The sequence below is a fragment of the Lissotriton vulgaris genome, chromosome 8 (genome assembly GCF_964263255.1).
Source record: "Lissotriton vulgaris chromosome 8, aLisVul1.2, whole genome shotgun sequence".
Taxonomy (NCBI): Eukaryota; Metazoa; Chordata; class Amphibia; order Caudata; family Salamandridae; genus Lissotriton; species Lissotriton vulgaris.
Window position 1 is genome coordinate 12,242,270 of NC_141696.1, and position 19,887 is coordinate 12,262,156.

Sequence of the window (19,887 nt, forward strand, 5' to 3'; positions counted from 1 at the left end):
CACCGTGCACTCACATGGGCACTCTTGTCACCCGCACAGTGCAGAGGGTTAATGCGCATGCTACAGAGAACACGTACCATGCATATCACGGAACTGAGTGTAAACTATGAGTAGCGCTATCAAAAAATGAAATGTTTGTCAGAAAGGTGCTATAGAGATGAGGTGGTAGTTAGGGAATTCATGGAGGAGGAGGAAACGGGGGGGGGCACCAAAAAAGACTGTTGCACCATGTGCCACCAGTGCTAGGGCCAGCCCTGGCTGGGACTGTGTTGACCGCTCCCAACCCTTCCTCCCCTCCCCGAGGTTCAGGTCTAGTGCCTCCACTGCTTCTGCCTATTATTATTATTTACATTTGTAGTGCTTTACTGTTACTAAAAAGTGTGTTGGGGCTAATGACCATCTGCTGCCGGAAGGCAAATGAGAAACACACAGAAGGGGAAGGAGAACCAGACAAATGGGGTAACCTAAAGAGCATAGAGCCAGGTTTTTATATCTTCCTAAAGGATAATAGATTCTTGATGGATAGAAGCAAAGGAGGGTTCCTGAATTAGGGAACAATAAGCATAGTGACACTGGCTGAGAGGAGCATACGGGTCCGACCCATATGCTCGGTGAGGAGAGGATATGAGAGGACAGCAAGGGAGTGAGAGAATTTGATTGAAGAGGTCTGGAATGAGGAGAAATGTGAAGTGCCAAAGGGAAGTGCAGACACACAAGAATTGTGTGTGAGCCAAAGGTGAGGGCTACTGTTAAACTGTGAGAGAAGATAGCTGAGAGATGATCTGTGACCTTAAAAGATAATTTGATGCGACATGGGTGAGGGACAGCAGCCATAGGGGAAGAGAGGGAGTAATGGGGTGGGTGCTGAGCAGTGATTAATTTGTAATGACACATGTGCCAGGGCCCTCACCAGTAGGCCACTGCAACTTTAACCACCCACCATTGCATGGCCTGTGCGGCCAATGACAATACCTATGCAGCAACCAACCATAACACTCGTACAAGTGCGACTATTCAGACTATTTCAAGCCCCCAAAGCTATTAGAATGGCATAGGTGTCAGGATGTTATCATTTTTAATGTATATTGAATTATTAAACAGCTGTTATTCTGATCATCTCTAAATTACACAGATTAGACAGAGCCACCATTTGGAAGACTGTCATATTGCCAGTTTGCACAATTAGGTGCCAGTGCGGAGCACCGGAAACCGCCCACTCAAATTAGGCACTGTTGCTGATGTAACTGGGGAGAGGGACGTTGGTACAAGAAGGTGTGGAAGAACAAAGGGGAGATAGAAAAGATGAATGGGGAGACTGGAGAGGCGTAAGATACAAATAGACAAACATTTGAATGGAAAGACTTGAGGTGAATGAGAAGTGCTGAGGGGCACGGGAGGTGACTGGGCCAGAGAGGCCATGGGATAAATGCGAGAGACTGTTGGAGATGAGGGCAGTGCAAAGACAGGATGGCAAGAGGTGATTAAAGGTGAAGTAAGTGGATGAATGGGGAGAGTTCAGAAGTTTTAAAAAGGGGAAAGAAAATGTCCTGCAAAGTGAGAGAGAAATCCGGGGTTAGAGGAGGAGAGAGGGATGGTAGGGAGGGAGTGAGAGGAAAGCGGCATGGGTAAACGGCTTAACTCTGCACAAGACTGCCAGGGTTTTAAGGGACCCCTGCTGCTCCCGGCCAGGCCAGGTGAGCTTCTAATGTGGCAGCACGTATCCCTGTGGAGTGGAAGCCCCTTCACAAAGGTTGACTAGGCATCTTTCTGATGTTAATTGGTGTATTTTCGTTATAAACTGGTACTGATGGGGTGAAATCTTTCCTCCGTCTTACTGTGTGTAAAAATGTCAAAATAATGATGCAATGATATCTCAAAATAAGCCATCATACATGCACATGTTTTAGAGAACCAAAACGCATAATTCATTTTCTCAAAAGAAATATATTTGTTTGATTCTTCTTCTTTTGGTTTTCTTTTTAGTGACATAAATACAATTATCCAAATCTAGTGAAGACTTTTTCCAGACAATATACATGAAACCTTATATACAATGACATCTACACATAACATACATTACCTGAAATACATCAACCTTAATCTGATTGATTTTCAAGGTCCTACTGTATTTACAAAGTATTGGGTTTTATTAATTTATATGTCCTCCATACTGTAATCATTCCTAGGTCCAAAGTAGTGAGGTCAGGTAGAACCTGTCAAAGTCCATATCTGGGGTGTCTAAATCCAGCCTATGTCTTTCAAGATCTGTGTGGATTCAAACAGGGAAGCCCTTGGCCTCAGTGAGGAGGTGCCAACGCGTTTTGACCTTCGTGTGGGGACCGTGAGGATTTTCAGAAGGTCTTCCTCACGGCTGGGCTAACCAGAAGCGCAAGGACATCGCAGAAGGACGGTAGAACATTCACCAAGATTGACACGAAGAGTGTTCACCCCAAAATAGCAAAGAAGAAGTAAAAAACTTACGAAGGTCCACGCTCTCAGGATCGGGACACCAGCTTAAGACTCACTATGGCATTCATGAAAGTCCTACACAGAATCGTCCAGCCCTGAGGAGGACCTTCTGAAAAAATCCTCACGGTCCTCACACGAAGGTCAAAACGCTTTGGCACCCCCCTCACTGAGGCGCATAACATCTGCATTGAGGTGACTGAGCTCTCGCCACTCAAAGAGGTAGCAAGAAATAACTTAAGTATTTTATGATTTTCAGGGAGTCTGTCATTATAGGTGTTCATATACATTCTTCTCAGATTTTGCCCTGCCATTAATAAGTTAATCAGTATGCTATTGTGACTTGTGCATGCAAGTAAAGTAGGTGTAGTTCCTCTCTTTCCAGTGTACCAATCTCCAGGGGTCCATTAGACCATGATCTGAAATCATATTCTTCAGAATACCTATCTCTTGGGTGCCTCAGGTCAAGTTTAACTGATCGATCCATCCATTGATCCACAATCATGTTCTAGTGTCCCCCTATAATTATGTTTGTTTTTTCTTTACTCAGGATGATTCTGGTCTGCCTCTCCCAAGAGGGTGTGGTGATCTGCCTCTCCCCCGGGAGTGTGGGAGTCTTCCTCGCCCCGGGGGTGCGAGGGTCTGCCTCTTCCCTGGGGGAGTGGGTTCTGCCTCTTCCACGAGGGCCTCTCCCCTGGGGGCGTGGGGGTCTGCCTCTCCCCTGGGGGCGTGGGGGTCTGCCTCTCCCCTGGGGGTGTGAGGTCTGCCTCTCCTCTGGGGAGTGGGGGTGTCTCCCTCTGGGGTGTGCGGGGTCTACTTCGCACCGGGGCGTGAAGGTCTGCCTCTCTCCCGGGAGCTGGAGGGGGCTGCCTCTCCCCCATGTTGCAGTCTGCCCCTACTGTCATCAATTAGTGCTGGTGTTAAGTATTAAGCACCGGTGCCTTCCTGTGATCCATTACATGCTAGTACCTTACAAGCTTTAATGTGGAACGATGTCTTTCAGTTGTCTGTCATTTTCTTGCACAGGATGAATGACCTTAGACGTCGTTCTGTTGAAGAACCACATATGCAGGTACATGAACAGAGATGGTTTGTGTATGTACCCAACTTTCCTCCCAGAAGTAATTTTCCAATTCCATATAAATCAGGCAATGGAATAGCCTACAGTCTACTTTTTTCCCCAAAGTTGTATTCTCTTGAAAAAGCTTTCATTTATTACATTGTCAGGATGAGATCGATATGAAAGATGAATCAGTTGTGGCATTTTTTTCTCCAACGTGTGTGGGTAAAATGATCTCCAAGTCTGGGATTTCACATTGGGATATTCTTCAATACAGATCTGTTTTGCATGGATAAAGGGCTATCTGGGAGACATCTTTTTATTTTTAGGTCTCCCACCTGGCGATTACAGCGCGAAAGCGCTGTCTCGCCTGCGAGACCTATAGTCAACGGCTCTGCTTCCCAGGAGACAGGAGATGGGCATGCGCAGCATGCCGGAATCGGATCAGGTCGCGCGCGTGAACACGCGCTCTGATTCCGGCATGCTGTTCAGACTCACAATGGATCAGGATGCGCGCGCATGCACACACACACACACAGACACACGCACACACACAGACACACGCACACACAGACACACGCACACACAGACACACGCACGCACACACAGACACTTGCGCGCAGACAGACACGTGCGCACACACACACACACACAGACACACGCACACAGACACACGCACACAGACACACACGCGCACACACACACACGTGCACACACACCCCCTCCCCCCCACTCACCGGGCTCTTTCCGCTACAGGCTTAGTCACTCCACCACATCGCCTGGCACACGCTCTCTGCGGGAGGGCTCCATGCCTTCATCACACGGGCTACAACACGGAGGGCTCTGTCAGCTCACTGGAGCCCGGACACTGCCGCGTGCTCCATGCCCCAGACAAAGTTGGCCGCACGCATGCGCAGTGCGTAAGGACTGCGTGTGTGTTCTTGTGAGGTTGCGTGCTTTCGCTTTCACTTTCCTTACCCCCTTTGGCTAAACCCGTCTGCTGGCCCTGCCTCTAAGGAACACTCATCTCCACCCTCAGTGCTCCAAGCTTCTCAACACGACCCACAAGCTTGTTTTCTAACCAGTCACATGATTTATAGGGAAGTACTGGTTTTTACACTGGAGGAACCACGTCTGTGTCAGACTCTCCCGTACCTCAGGTTCCCACAAAAGCTCCCATCTACCATCACGTTAGTACCCGTCATCTTGCCCACCCACTGGATAGCCCAGAGCACCCCAACTAACCCTTTGGAAACCACACTGAATCCAAAATGCAACTTTCAGACAGCTGCGTAATCTTCCACTGAGGAGCCACGTCCCGCCTGCTCCCCCTACACTGGCTCCCAAAGGCCAGGCAAACCACTTTAAATCAATGTGCATAGCTCACTGAGCCATCCGCGGGACTCGAGCATTCTTCCCTCAGGAAAAGATCCATATCTTTTGTCAAGCTAGGACCCTGGACTCCAGGCCCACATTTTACTTCCTATGCTTCCAAGTTCCAGCAAAAAAAGACACAAAATGTGGAAAGTCCTCATTCGTCCAAACTGCCAAACGCCGAGACACTCTGCCTGCTCAGATAAAGGGGGGCCAAAGGAAAGACTCTTTCTATTTTAGTGGAACCAGATTGCCAAAAATTACATTAAAATGTGCTGTAGCAACTTTCGATAAAGCACCCGCACTATCTGTGCTAATATAGGGATAATTGGAAGATGTTCCCATTGGTATTCGCTATGGGGCACGACACACACATCATGCGCATGAGTAGTACTGTCTTACTCACACCTCGGTCTGGCTTACTGCTGTATTTCCCAGCGTGAGGAATACTTATTCAAGCAAAAGTGATGTGACCTCCAAAACCCTGTTACTATGGGTTTACTCACGGTATAGGAAGTTCCCAGGCGTGAAGTGGTGCCCGAAGGCGCCGTCCCTCTTCCTGCCTGTCAATCTGGGGGTGCATTGATCCTTGCCCCGGCTTCCTTTAACCTCAGGGTCCGACACAACTTCCTCCTCGATCACTAGTTCTTTTATAGCAATAAGACGTTCACTAGCGCCTGCACTCTCTAGTTCAAAGATCACTAGTCAGTGGTGCTCACGTCCTTGATATCAGAAGGATAAATTGCTGAGTCGGCCCTGCTGGGATTGTATCATTCCACTCTGATTACACCCAGACCTTCGCTGTAGCCGCATAAGGGACTGGCCACTTGTCATTTTGTACCGTCCTGTACTGACTCATCTTAAAAAACATCACTTCGCCCTTTCCGATTGCCCCCTTTTACTTTGCCTCCTCTTGGGGGTTAACGCCCATGTTCTCGTGACAGCCTTTGTTCCCTCCCTCCTTTCTGAGCTCGTACCTGTACCCTCGTTCCCTCAGTGCATAATTTAAAAAAAAAAAGTGCAGGGGTCCAAACTCTTGCTACTGAATTTGTCGCCCTTCAACCGAATCGCGGCGCTGCAATGCTGCGGCTGACTTGTCTTCCACCATATGCCTTTTTCTTCAAGCTCTCCACACTTTCTGTTCATCTCACTCTTACGGACCCGTTTTCATCTCTGCGCTCTCGCTTTACCACTGTTTCAAAACCAGATTGTGAAAAATAAATTCCAGGGCTGTGCAACCACCGGCACAAGTTAAGCACTGCTTATCACGCTTCCTCCTCTCTATAGCGGTCTCTGAGGCACGAAAACACACAGGTAATGCAGATTAGGAGGTATCCGTCATGCACAAGGAAGAGTGCCGACGGAACATGTCATTAAAAAGAATTCCAATTTAAAAACCCATATCTCCTAACAGATTTCCATGCAGCTGGGCCACTCAGGGCAGAGGTCCACGTCCGTCACCATGCCAGGGATTGTTCCGGCTCTACCCCATGAAAAATGTTGTGATCTTGTCTGGAGAAGAGCTATTGGCTAAGCCAATCTTGTGCTATGGTTGATATTTTATTTTTAAATTGCAAGCATATGCCGCAAAAATAAAAAGAAGAAAAAAAGCCACCCAAACATTTTAGTCAGCCAAATATTTTTATTTTTTGGGGAAATATTAACTATCACATTTAATTTCAGTAGAACAAGTTTGGTGTTTCCTGGTAAGCAGACATACTTAGGACAGGTATAGAAACTTGTTTTCACTTTTAATGCATCACAGGAAAAATAAACTTATTGGTACATAAACGTTAATAATGGCTTTGACTTAATGTACATTAAGACAGTTTAAACACACAGGCATGACTAACAAGCATTTACTATGCAATCGGTCTCGCATTTACGCGGGTTTGATGTATTTGCATTGTACATGATGTCTTTTATTTCTGTTTTGGTTTTTAAAACACAAATAAAAGGCATGGTCATTTACAATGCTAATTGCTTAAACTCTCGTAAATGCGAGACCTATTGCATTGCAAATGCTTGTTTTATTTTTTACAGAGTTTTATATAGCGCAAACTTGACCCGAAGAGTTCGGGTATCAGATCGCTTTACATAGCACTAGTTGCATTACATGAGGACACACACATTCATTTTTTGTAGGCACAGGGAGATTACGTGATTTGCCCAGAATCACAGGATGCTCAGCATCATTGCCGAGGCTCGAACCTGGTTCCCCAGATTTGAGGTTGACCGCCCATTTTGTTCTCATTCTACAGATAAGTGCTGCTATTTATTTCCTATGAAACACTTTGTTGGCCTATATTAGTGGGGCTTCAAAATGTTCATCAGTTTCTGCAGATGGAGGGTTCTGCCTTCCTCTCTGTGTATAGCATGTGATCTACAGCAATACAGACTGAAAACTTTGCACACTGTGTGTTCCACGTAGGCAGCCTGTAGATTTACAAATTAAGTATTGGTACATACTATTCTCACAAGTACGCAGGCATCTCAATGCTGACAGGAAAACACATAATGAGACTCTAAGTCAATGCACATTTGCATTCTGACTTTCATGGAACATTACTTTGAGTCATTCTGCACATGATATATGCCCCTATTCAGCAGTACCTTTGCAAGGGGGGAGGTGGTGCCATGCAGCTAAACACTGACGCTGTTCTGCAGCAGAAATGACATGAAGAGCCAATGTAGGTGCCACTCGCATGTTCTTTCAACCCCACCTGGCAGATCCAGAGCAATCATTCATTTCTTAGGAACCCTCACCACAATCAAAAACGTATTTCACAGTGTACCATGTACATGTCCACTCCCTAAAAAGGTTTTAAGTTAAATAAGGGCTGTAGCAATCAAATGTCTGTGACAGATCTTCAGCAAACTTGCCTCCAGTGATTGTCTTGGTGGTGAACCACCTGGCAGGATCATTGAATGCCAGGGCGGATGAGCCGTCAGTGTCTTGTGGATCACAAGTGCCAGTTACACCTGGCGGTTGCACAAGCTCTCGTCAGAGAATGGGACGAACCATGGCTTTATTTGTTCGCCACCTCTAAGAACGTGGAATATAAACAGTTCTGCAGGTTGGAGTTTCCGGAGACACGTTCCGCTGTGAGTAGAACTTGGGACTGCGCAATGCCTCCCCCCAATTCCATGCGGCTCCTGCCTGAGTTCTCAACAAGATCAGGACAGAGTGGGTCTTAACCATCCAGTGACTCCAGATTGGGCATGTAGAGGATGGTATCCAGAACTCCTGGGCTGGAGCATCTGATCTCTGATTAGGCTGCCCTTCGAGGAGGACCTAATGTTTCAGCAACAGGGAAGGGTTCTGCCCTCGGGGCATCCCAACCTCTACCCTCCTGTTTGGACAGTAGCTGAACATCTCGCTCTGGAGGTGACTAAATAGAGTCTCTACTAGAAAACCCATTACTGGAGGTAAGTTACGTATTCACTTTGAACCCAATACTAGATGTCCGGTGAAAGCAGAGAATGTGGTTAGCAACACTAAAAGCCACAAACCATTGTATAGCTAAGTTACATTTCTTTATGGTTTGTACGGGCTTTGAAGATGTGCAAAAGGATTATCATAGTAATTACAACATCGTAGGCAAACGCAAACACAAGAAAAATGAATGAATAATAAGAAAATAGGCAACATAATATTTGTTTCTTTTGGCATCCCTATACTGTCCCGCTGCTTCATTGAGACACATGCCTTCCTTTTTAGCGGGGGCATCTCGAACTACAGCCTGTGAGAGCCTTGTGCTGTACTCCATTAAACGCAGTGTGAGGCTCCCTGTGGTACCAAGATGCTCTTCCTGAGCAAGTGTGAGGCAGGGGTTTTTATACTGGTAATAAGCAGAAAAGGTGTGTGAAACACAAGTGTTCCTTTCCCATGCCATATGTGAGAAAGTTCCCCTTGTACACGTGAAAATATATTGTGAGAACTAAACACATAAAGAACTCTATAGCAGCAATAAATCCTGCACAAATTATTACTAATGCTAAAGGACCGAATATAGGTACATATTATGTCCTTTAACATTAGTAATAATTGTACCTACTAAACTAGCAGACAATGTCATGATAATAGAAAAACATGTGTATGAAGAACTAATGTATACATATTGGTGGAAAGGTGATGGATGAAAAGTTATTTCTCAGAAAATTTGGGACTGTATGTCCTGTAACCCTCTGTATGCCAAGCGAATCATCTGGATTTCCTAGAAAAGACATCATCTAATACCTCCCTACTCACACAACCCTTTAATGTGAAGATCCAGAGGTGTCCTGGATCAGTCCTTGTGAATCCTAAAGCGACCTGTAACATGGAGCTTCTAATTATACCGTTGTGTTCTAGGTGTCCACTGCCTGTATCAGTCTTTTTATGTGTCAGTCTAGAAAGGGTATGTCCTGAAAAGAATGAGAGAAACACGAGTAGCTACCAGTCTGGACACACAAACAGACGGAATTTGCTCCTGTCGTCCACAGCAGCACTCTCAAATGGGGGAAATGCAGCATTAACTGGTGTGTAGTACCTGAGACACAGACTGTCACATGAGCATATGACACAGTACAGGAGTAAATAAAATACTCTACTCGTCTGGTTACTATGACCCGTTCATAAAATAAATGCAAGTGCAATACAACCAACCCAATAAGTGTGCAAGTGGAATGAATTTCATTTTTATGACTCAATTGCTTAGGTTTTGATGAAAAGCATAAACCTTACCCCACACAAACTGCTGTGGGGCAAATGAGAAAATGATTGTGGCTCTTGCGAAATTAGATTTATTCAATTTTGTTTTGTTTTTTTCCTGACTGCCTGTGCCTCTCCAGATCAAATAAGGATAAAAACAATGCTCTAATATTTCCATTTAGAAATTTAAAGAAAATTTAATTCATTAAATACTTCTATTCGTAAACATTCTGGCTGGCATCCACCTTAGATCATTATACAGATACTTCCATTTTTGTTGCAGGTGATACTGTTTGGCTCCTTAAATACTGTGATGCATTTAATGGTCTTTGTAATCCACTCATACATTTAGAAATGACTGCTTGAATGCATGTTGTATGAGCATTAAGGGGGAATTTTCTAAAGTCAGATTTTCTACATCTCTTTAAGACTTGTTCGAACTATCTAGTTATTTTTTTTAAACGTATGTTACTTGTCGATAAAAAAACCACTGAACCGTGGTGTTTAGGTAATAAGCCCTGGCCTAGCAAATTCTCCAGATTTATCAAGACTGTTCTAACTTGAAATTTGCCAGTCGTACCTGATTTACCAAATCTCTGTTTGCAATGGCTTTTGATATAATGTCTGAACTTTCTTTCAATCCAACAGACAGTGTGTTCCAGAGTACATTTCAGAAAATGGACCAAGAAGAGTTTACAAATTTTTTGAAGTCTCGTTTAGTACAATCGAGAAAAGGAAAAGAGATGGTCGTGAATTATTCAGAACTGAAAAAAGCTAGAGAAAAGCAACACAAGACAAAAAACGGAAATCACAATTTGCACAAAATGGCCATTAAAATTGAGGAAAATGTAAGCCAACCAACTCATAGTAGCACACCAGAGAGAAGAAAGACCAACCAGAGGATTTATACATGCACTGAATGTGGAAAAAGCTATATGTACCTTTCTTCGTTCCACAGCCACAGAAGGACTCATACAGGCGAGAAACCATATTTGTGTCCCATCTGTGGGAAGAGTTTTACTCATTTATCCACCAGGATAAAACACCAGCAAATACATACAGGAGAGAAACCATATAAATGTAGCGAATGTGGGATGGGGTTTGGCTCCTCATCTCACATGCTACGACACCAGCTAATACACACAGGAGAGAAACAGTATGAGTGTAAAGAATGCGGGAAGAGGTTCAACCAGTCGTCCCACTTGATTAATCACCAACAAATACATATAGAGCAGAAACAGTACAATTGCAAAGAATGTAACAAGAACTTTAGCCATATCTCAACTCTAACTATTCATCAAAGGAAACACACCGGAGAAAAGCCCTACAGTTGTCTGTTTTGTGGAAAGTGTTTTGGTGACTCGTCGTCCCTTGGTACACACCGGCGAACACACACAGGTGAGAAGCCATACGAATGCAATGTTTGTGGGAAAAGGTTCAGACAGAAATCCTGCCTCGACCGACATCACCGCACACACACTGGAGAGAAGCCCTTTACATGTAGTTACTGCGGTAAGAGGTTCCGTCAGTCATCACAGCTGACAGCCCATCTGATGATACACACTGGAGAGAAGCCCTTTGCGTGCCTCACATGTGGTGATTGTTTCACCCATAAGGCATCCTTGATTAAACATGAGCGAACCCACACTGGAGAGAAACCTTTTGTCTGCAGTGAATGTGGAAAGGGTTTCACGGATAAGTCTTCTCTAGTTAAACATCAGAGAACACATACAGGGGAGCGGCCTTACACATGCACTGTCTGTGGGAGGCGTTTTAGGAATAAGTCAGCCCTTGTTAAGCACCAGGCAGTCAAACACACGGAAGCGAAACCTTACACATGTGCTTACTGCGGAAAGGGATTCCGACAGCCATACTATGTGATCAGGCACCAACGCATACACACATGAACAGGAATCATGTTATTACATTTACCTCTAGACCGAAGGCAATAAGGAAAACTGAGGAAAAATCACTAGTACTGTACCATTCCTCCCATCCAGCTCCAGCAGTGCACCTTCATGTTACGGGTTTTTTTCACTGTAAAGATTTTTTGGGGGGATTTTGTTTTTTTGCATAACCTGCTGGTGAGGATTTTCACCTTAAAATGTTTCCATTCTTATTATTTTCAAAGACCAGACTGAATAGAGACTGGTCTTGGTTTATACCAGAAGCTGCAGGGTATGTTAGTTTTACAGACATATTCTAGAACTGTGAACTATCTTAATCAGGTTCTGATAAAGTTTACTGTATTAAAGATGTATACATTTCTTGAAAGTCTTCTGTACTTAAATAATGAATAATTCTTGTATAGATATGAATGTAATTATAAGTAGCAAAAACACATAATTAATTAAAAAACATTTGGAAGGTGAACGTTGCTTGTGTTAAATTATTAATCTAAGAAGTTAAAATTCTCCATATTGTGCTTCTTACAATGCATCAAAGGTACCCCCTCTTTCAAACTCAAACTAATGAAGTCTTAACAGTGGGCTTCATGCTGAGCCCATGGGCCTCACTACGGAATGGCGGAAGCCGCTGTGCCAGCAAACACACTTGTCTGCCACTTTACATTGTTACCACTGTTTTGCAGTTATGTTGTGCTGCAAAGAACCTGTGCTGGTATGGCCTGTCTTCTTTTGTTTACATCTGAACTCTGATATGGAGCTGTTATTTTGCAAGGTACACAGGATTCTGCACACAATCCATCAGTTTTGCTTCAGTGACCAGAGTTAAATGCAGTTAAAGTGCTACCCTCATGAGTCCTTATCATGGTAAGTGTTTCCAAAGAGAGGCAACATTGCTTGCCAAGTATAGGGAAACAATATATATGTTTAATCCCTCCCCTGCTGTTGCATAACCCCTCACCTGGAATGCCCGGTCAAGTCTCCTGCCCTCTCCTGGATTTGTGAGAGTCTTGTTGTGCTTCTTCAGTGTGTAGTGTGAGTGACTGTTCTGTGTGCCCTGCAGGCTGTTTGAAGTTGTGGTTGGTGCTCTCCTGCTTCTTGTGGGCACTTTTAGTTAACCTATACATAACTATAATAACCGAGCGTTTGCAATGCCGATAGTTTTGGCTTTTGTGTAGTGAAAGAATCTTACCAGGCTTCATCAACTTGCAAAGAGGAATCCATGCACAAACTCAAAGGACTGTAATGGAAGCTTCCCTCACATGCAAAAGGAAGTCCCTGCTGCTCCCATCACCTTCCTCAAGTGCCTTCTGCTCTAGAAAAGGAGCAATGTGATGTGATTGGGATGTTTGGGTAGCGTCTGGTGGAAAGGTTGTAAATGTATTCATAGATTACAGTGCGTGTCTGGTTAGGGCTTACAGAAGCTGTGACACCACCCTTGTGCAATAGGAAAGAGGGCGAATGTTATCTGTGCCCCGCATCAGGCTGTTTAGGTCTGAATCAGTCTCTCAGCATTCCAAGCATGTCACATGCAGAGGTTACCCCATGATGTTGTACTTCTGTGTCTCTGTTTCCCAGGGAAACGCCCACTTCTGCAAAGCAACCCTACTGACTGTGTAGACTTTGGTCGTACCCTGGTCAGAGCACTTCTCCTTGCTCCAAATCCCCTAAAATAACACACATTTCTAGGACGCCCAGTTGATTGCTGCCCAGGTGGGGAACAGAACTATTTTGACCATCCTTTCCGGCGGCTGGTAGGCTGCACCAACCATGGAGCCGGGCATGTGCGTCAAAAGGATATTGTTGCTCCCATGGGATGAGAGCAGCCCGTAATCTCCCGGAGGAGGCTGGGCCATCCCAGTTGGCTCAGGCTCAAGTGATTCAACCACCCTTATTCCCTGACGAGTAGCCATCCTGATTTTGCCAAGTATATGGTAACAGCGATTCATACACTGGTCTAACTCTGTATGACCCACTTCATGCGGATTCTGTAATGGCCTAATTGTGTTCTGTTGTGAATTTGCATTACAACCCTGCCTTGGCACATTGGGTGAGCCGTATATGATAAATACTGCCAAGATGGGAAAGAGGAAAGCTGTGTTAAGCCTCCATGGGGAGAAAAGGAATTTGTGGCCAGTAACACACACTGCAGATAATTGTTTCCTAACTGATATAGATAATCTTATTGAAGACTTGGAGAGTAAACTGGGGGATAAGACCTTGTCAACATCTGGGGGGAGCCATAGGCCAGGAAAATTAGCAAAAATTGTTGGGAAAAAAAGGAGAATTTCTCCGGCTCAACAGCCTAATAACCCCAATATTTTCAACTTAAGGAGCTTAGCTAGGATGCCCCATGTGGTCAATTTCTCCCATAATTTACCGCGATCCACCCTAAAAAGCAGTGCTGTAGTCTATAAATAGTAGAACAGGAGTGGGTGCTTTTTCTTGTCTGCTTGTGTGGATCAATATGCCAACACTATGATGTTGTCCATGGTTGAGGAGTGTGGACTAAATCCTGACTGTAAAAACAGGAGGATTCCTTTTTCTTTTGCCCATGACTCAAGCGCGTTCAAGAGGACTCTGGCTTAAGCCTTTGCTTCTAGGTCAAGCAAGGCCACAAGCCTGTAGTTTACTGGGTTGGAGCGGTCTCCTTTTTAGGTCTTGGCTATAACGCGCTGAAAAGCGCGTTTTCGCCAGAGAACTATTGTCGGCGTCTCAGCAGTCTGAGACGCCGAAGTGAGACAAGACCTGGCCGCGCGCAGCGTTTCCCCATAGGATAACGTTGTGCGCGCGGCCAGGTCTTGTCTCCACAGCATTCCAGGGCTGACCGGATCGCGTCGCGCGCCTCTCTGGAATGCAGGGGGAGTCTGCAGAGAGGCGTTCGGCGCTGATAGGCAGGCACTGAGCTGCATTAAACTCCGCTTTCAGTCTGCTGGAAAAAAGAAACCTAATTTCATCAGTCGTGTGGTTACTTCGCTGAAAAGAAAAATACTCGTGTATTTATTTTTGGAATACGCTAAAGCTGCTAACACTGCTGTGTTTTTTGTGGGTGTGAGTTGGTGGGGGAAGGGGGGGCTGCTGTAGGAATTAAAGTTTGCACAGAAAACCACAATCTTTTTCATTTTACAAATTTACAAAATATATTTGCAGTCCTTTTCACGATTGTACTCATAATATTTGAAAATAAATAAATACACATATATGGCGTAAATGTATGCCAGTGAGTGTGTGCATTGGTTGAGGATGGGGGCTCAACCAATCTCTTGTCTTGATCTGACCAGGAACGTGTATCATATCAGTTTCTTCCAAGGGGCACGCTCTCTAAGCCGGCACTCACACTTTAGCTTTCATATTTTTATTGACAAGTTGTAATGGGCGAATGACGAGTCTCGCACTTTGCAAGTTCTGCCCCCCACCTCTGTGCTTTTTCCCCTGCCCGCTCCAGGAGGGCCGTGTGCCCCAGCCCACAATTCTTCTTTCTGTCCAGGGAGGCTGCTCTGGTATTTTCAGGCTGGCGCCCATCCCTGGCCGGACCCTCTGCCTCTCGCTCTCTAATGCCCCTTTGATTTACAGTGACCCCTCCCGGTGAGTTCCTTTATTCTCGGCCATTCATAGCCATGTGAGCGCTGGGAGGCCTGGGGGAGGCCGGCCTCTGATTTTCTCCCTATTAATGGCTGGGTGGGGCCCACTCCACGGGCTCTGTGTCAGGAGGTGTGCCCGCTGTCAGAAGGCACCAGCACCACAGGGCACTGCCAGGGCCCGGCCGAGCCCACCGGCAGCCCCTAAGGGCCAGAGCACAGCTGCCTGCTACAGACTCCCAGGGGCAGGAGCACCGGCTTGCACAGTTCCCAGGAAGCGTGTGTGCTCTGAGTTCTCACTTTGGCTGGCCAGTAGAGACACAGACACGCAAATACACCAGGGTACATATAAGCATGAAAACACATGCACACATTGAAACACAAGCACATAAAAGCACAGACATGCAAATACACCAGGGCACATATAAGCACGCACACATCGAAGCACAAGCACATACATGCAGACAAATTCACCAGGGCACATATAAGCACAGACATGCAAATACACCAGGGCACATATAAGACCGCACACACATGCAAGCACCTACACAATAACACATTTCTATATTGCCATGCAAGTACACAAGCAAACACAAATATAAGCCCACAGATGCATACACACATATATAGGCACTCACGCAGGCGACACAATTGCACATCGTTCCATTCGGCTACATAAAAACGCACACTCAATGCCACACAGAAACACGTAAAAGTTTGTTTAGATATGCCACGTGGATCCATGCACACACGAGGCTTACACGGTCTCAAGCCAACACACACATCCAAACGCGCAGACATGGATCCGTGCACAATGTGTCACACACACACATGCACGGGCAAACACGGCCACCTGTTCACACATTCATCACTTCTCTTGTGCTGCCTGGAATATTACAGTTGGTGTTGCAATATTTAGCAATGCCAATAGCTCAAACTTAATTAACCGGAGAACTATTGCACTGCAAATGCTTGTTAACTAATAGGAAAGAGTATAGAGCCTCTCCAAGAGCACAACATTGTTTCGGTGATAAAAGCTTTATTAAAAAGGGGGGTTAAAATTGATGCACAGAAATCTTGTGCTGATTTGAATACTGGTACAAAAGGGGGTGGTGATGGACGGAGCATCTGAATCAATCAAACACTCACACCCAGTCAAAAGATCTGGGTTTAATCCATCACCGTTCTTTAGCCCACTCTGCCACCCCAGTTCAGACATGGCTATATGCAAATCAGTCTGACCCTGTGCCTCATGGGAACAGTCCAGCCCGAACTGCCAAGCCATGTCTTCCCTGGACCGGAAACAAGCTTCCGAGGACCGGTTTCTGTCATTCCAGCCGTGTTCAGCCCGGCTTGCTTGAATCCAGTGGCAAAGTGAGCAAGGGACACACGTCTGAGCATACCCTGCCACACTTATGGCGGCCAAAAGAGGTACAAAAGGGGGTAGTGATGGACGGAGCATCTGAGTCAATCAATTCCAGAGCGGGCAGCTGCTCAGAGGCGGTATCCAGCTCTGAGTCCAAAGCAGCAGTTTGTTACTGTATTCCTGATTTACGCAGTTCAAAGTTTAGGTTCGACTGATTCTTGTCTGTCTTTCCCATGACGGCAGGACTGCTATGGCACTAGCACCGAGGCAGCACAGCATCGCCCCACAGTCACACCAGCACCAGATCAGACTGTACGAGGTATCCAGCAGGCAATCCGCGCACTGGACAGCTGGGGATGCAGGGCGCACCACCAGGCACTTTATGATCTGTAGGCCAGTGCGGCCTGGCCTCGACACACCAGTAGGGGCCAAGTCAGAGCTAATATACACAAATAACCAGTCCCAGCGTCCAACGTAGAGTGCTACGGCCTGGTCTGGAACTTAGTGCAAAGCTGAACTTCTCGAACAGGTGTGCCTGAGTTGCTCCAGCAGCTGCTAGTTATTAGGCACTGTGCGTGCCGAAGGCCCAGAGCGTTCCCTTACGCTGAACTGCAGATGCAAACTACAGCGCCCGAGGAGCAAATAATCCGTCCCAGCCAACACATCCCAATGGACCAGCGACAACACTGTGCCCTGCAGCGTGTGTCCAGCAGGAGACATGAGCTGGAGGAGGGCACTGCAGCCAGCTATCGGGGGAAGCGCTGGTGTCAGCGGCCCAGGTAGGCAATATGCAAGGCCAGGCAGCGAGGTGGGAGGCTGAGTCAACAAGTACTGGCATTGCCAATAGGTCTCGCAGTAGGAAAGTTGGAGCTATTGGTTTTGTAAATGACAAATCCCTTTATGTTTTTAAAATGAAAACAAAAATAAAAGGCATTGTTATTTGCAATTGCAATAGAAAATTGGGTGACTGTAACATTTGAAGGTGGATCAGGGCTAGTTTTACCTCCTAAAATCCCTTCCCTCTGAGCAACGCTAAAATATAACGTTGTCTTAGGGTCAGGTAATGATCAAAGAAAAATATAAAGCGCACTGTATCTTGGAACGAGAACTTATCACATGCGCATGGGCCTTGTTTTTCCACCTTATGCTGCTCGTTTCAGTGAAGTACCCTGCAAAAAAGCATCTTCATAATGACTCTTCCAATGCTTATTTACCTCCCTGCATTGTACATCTCCGGATTATTTTCAATGAAATAAAAATGTCAGCAAAGCACACTGGAAGAGACAGGCAGAGGACGATGAAGCAATAGCTGGGGTGCAGTGTTGGAACAAGGCTCACAAGAGGCATCTTTATCTGTCATACTGTGATAGACAAACTTAATTAACCTCTGCCAGTCACTTCCAGCGACCATTTGAGAGCAAGGAGCTGACCCATAAACAATATGTTACCATGAGGCTCGCCGGGGCTCTGACATCTGGAGATATAGCCCTATCAGCAGTATTGGAAAACAAAACACTTAGATTCGCTGCTGCGAGATATATAGATTATATTAATGTCACACATGAGCTGTCATAAACATTAAGACACTTTTAGCATAAATCTGCACAACCCTGAAGAGTCTAATGCATAATGTATTGCTTGCAGGACGAGCTCGAGACAGCTTTGCCTTTCTGCTGTTGCATTACAATAAATTTTTGAGTAATTGTTTTAAAATGATGCACTTCTGAAATACATTTAAATACACACACAAACTCACTTATATTTGTGTGCATGATGCAATATTAAATGTATGTCAATTGCTACTGCACAAACAGTAGAGGCTATAAAGCATACTTTATAATTACAAGAAAATAATCAGAGTCGGACTGGACCATAGAGCGGCCGGGAAACTGAAAGTACGGCCGGCCACCGGCCAGCCATGAATAATTAGGGGAGGAGAAGCCGCACAGCACACGCTGGGAGAAGCCCTTTGATGTGCTGTGCGGCCGTGAAAAAATGCAAGCGCACTGTATCTTGGAACGAGAACTTATCACATGCGCATGGGCCTTGTTTTTCCACCTTATGCTGCTCGTTTCAGTGAAGTACCCTGCAAAATAGCATCTTCATAATGACTCTTCCAATGCCTATTTACCTCCCTGCATTGTACATCTCCGGATTATTTTCAATGAAATAAAATAGGTTTATTTGTAAACTCAACCGGATGTAAAGAAAATGCGTCCTGCCAAAGCAAGTATAATTAGGATATTTGACTTTGAGGTACTGGGTTTTTCAGAACCGGTACTGGTCCGGTAACCCAGCGGTGTCAGGGGCAACACCCAAAGACCTCGAGTACTTTCCTGATTCAGACCACAGAAACACGAGTCTTCTAGGTGAAGTCAAAGTTCGAATTTATTGGCTGCAACCAAGTAACAAGCGTCCTAGAAGTACAACAGCATGTAGGTTCTCAGGAGAATGTTCAAAATTACAGAACCAGGCTTCTCTTTTTATACAGAATATTGAGCTTCAGGCAAGCATTCTTCGATTTACAGTGCAAACATTCTTAGATTTACAGTAGGCTATTCACATATTTTCACTACAACGAAAAGGCAGAGTCATGATGACAATTTCACATTTCAGTGTGTCCAGTTCGTGATGAATTACCCGGCAAGGCCCAACATTCTCATCAGATATCGGTGTACCCCCAATAAAGCCGGGCTCCTCCTCGTCATAAAGCAAAGAAGAGAAAAGAGCAGGGACAGGTGTGAGCAAGATTTGGGCGGAGGTGTGTGCGCGCAATGGGTACAGTTTATGGCCTGTTGTGCTTTGATGCTATCTCGTTCGGCCACTGGGAGAGGAACTGACCAAACAGGTTTGGCCTGGGGCAATGGTTCCAGTTTGCTCAGGTCACAGGAAAGTCAATTAAGGTGTATGTGTCCTTTGATATCGAATTCAGCTGTGGCTACAAGCCTATGTGAAGGGCAACTCACGAAATGGCTGCCAAGCGTAAAATGGAACCCGAGGGTTCAAAAACGAAAATGACGATTTCGAGGTGAAATCGTTACTCGATTATGACGAAAATACTTGTGCATAGTGTACTAGTCATTATCGGTCTTTTGATATAAAAATCGTCATGCTATGACAAAGTTTGTTGCACGAGTCCAGAATTTTTCAGAACTACAAACCCTCCTTTTGCCCTTACATAGGCAATTTAACCTAACCTCATGCTAATCTGAGTCCAGGTCTATATTCCTAAAGTCATTGAGATGTTGCTGTAACATCATTCTGGTACTTAGTTCGTCTTTTGACACAGGCTTCCTTACACATGATGTAGCACAGAGGCTACATATTGCAGGAGCACACTGCACGCACAGACAGAACAGGAAAAGAATGGCTAAGACCATCCCAATGACCATCAGAATTTTCCATCCCCCGCCGGATATCAGTTCCCAGAACCATCCCATAAAAGA

General features: G+C 45.4%; 1 protein-coding gene across 5 annotated transcripts in view; it reads left to right on the plus strand.

Moving 5' to 3' along the window:
- The window catches only part of LOC147693224 (uncharacterized), an 83,084-nt gene extending 71,118 nt beyond the window's left edge, over window positions 1-11,966 (plus strand). For all 5 annotated transcript variants that reach the window (XM_086933626.1, XM_086933629.1, XM_086933628.1 and 2 more), the window contains one exon: window positions 10,242-11,966. In XM_086933626.1, the coding sequence (XP_086789752.1) occupies window positions 10,242-11,500 (1,259 nt within the window). In that variant the 3' untranslated portion in view covers window positions 11,501-11,966. The remainder of the gene's footprint in view (window positions 1-10,241) is intronic.
- Window positions 11,967-19,887: the final 7,921 nt, after the last annotated feature.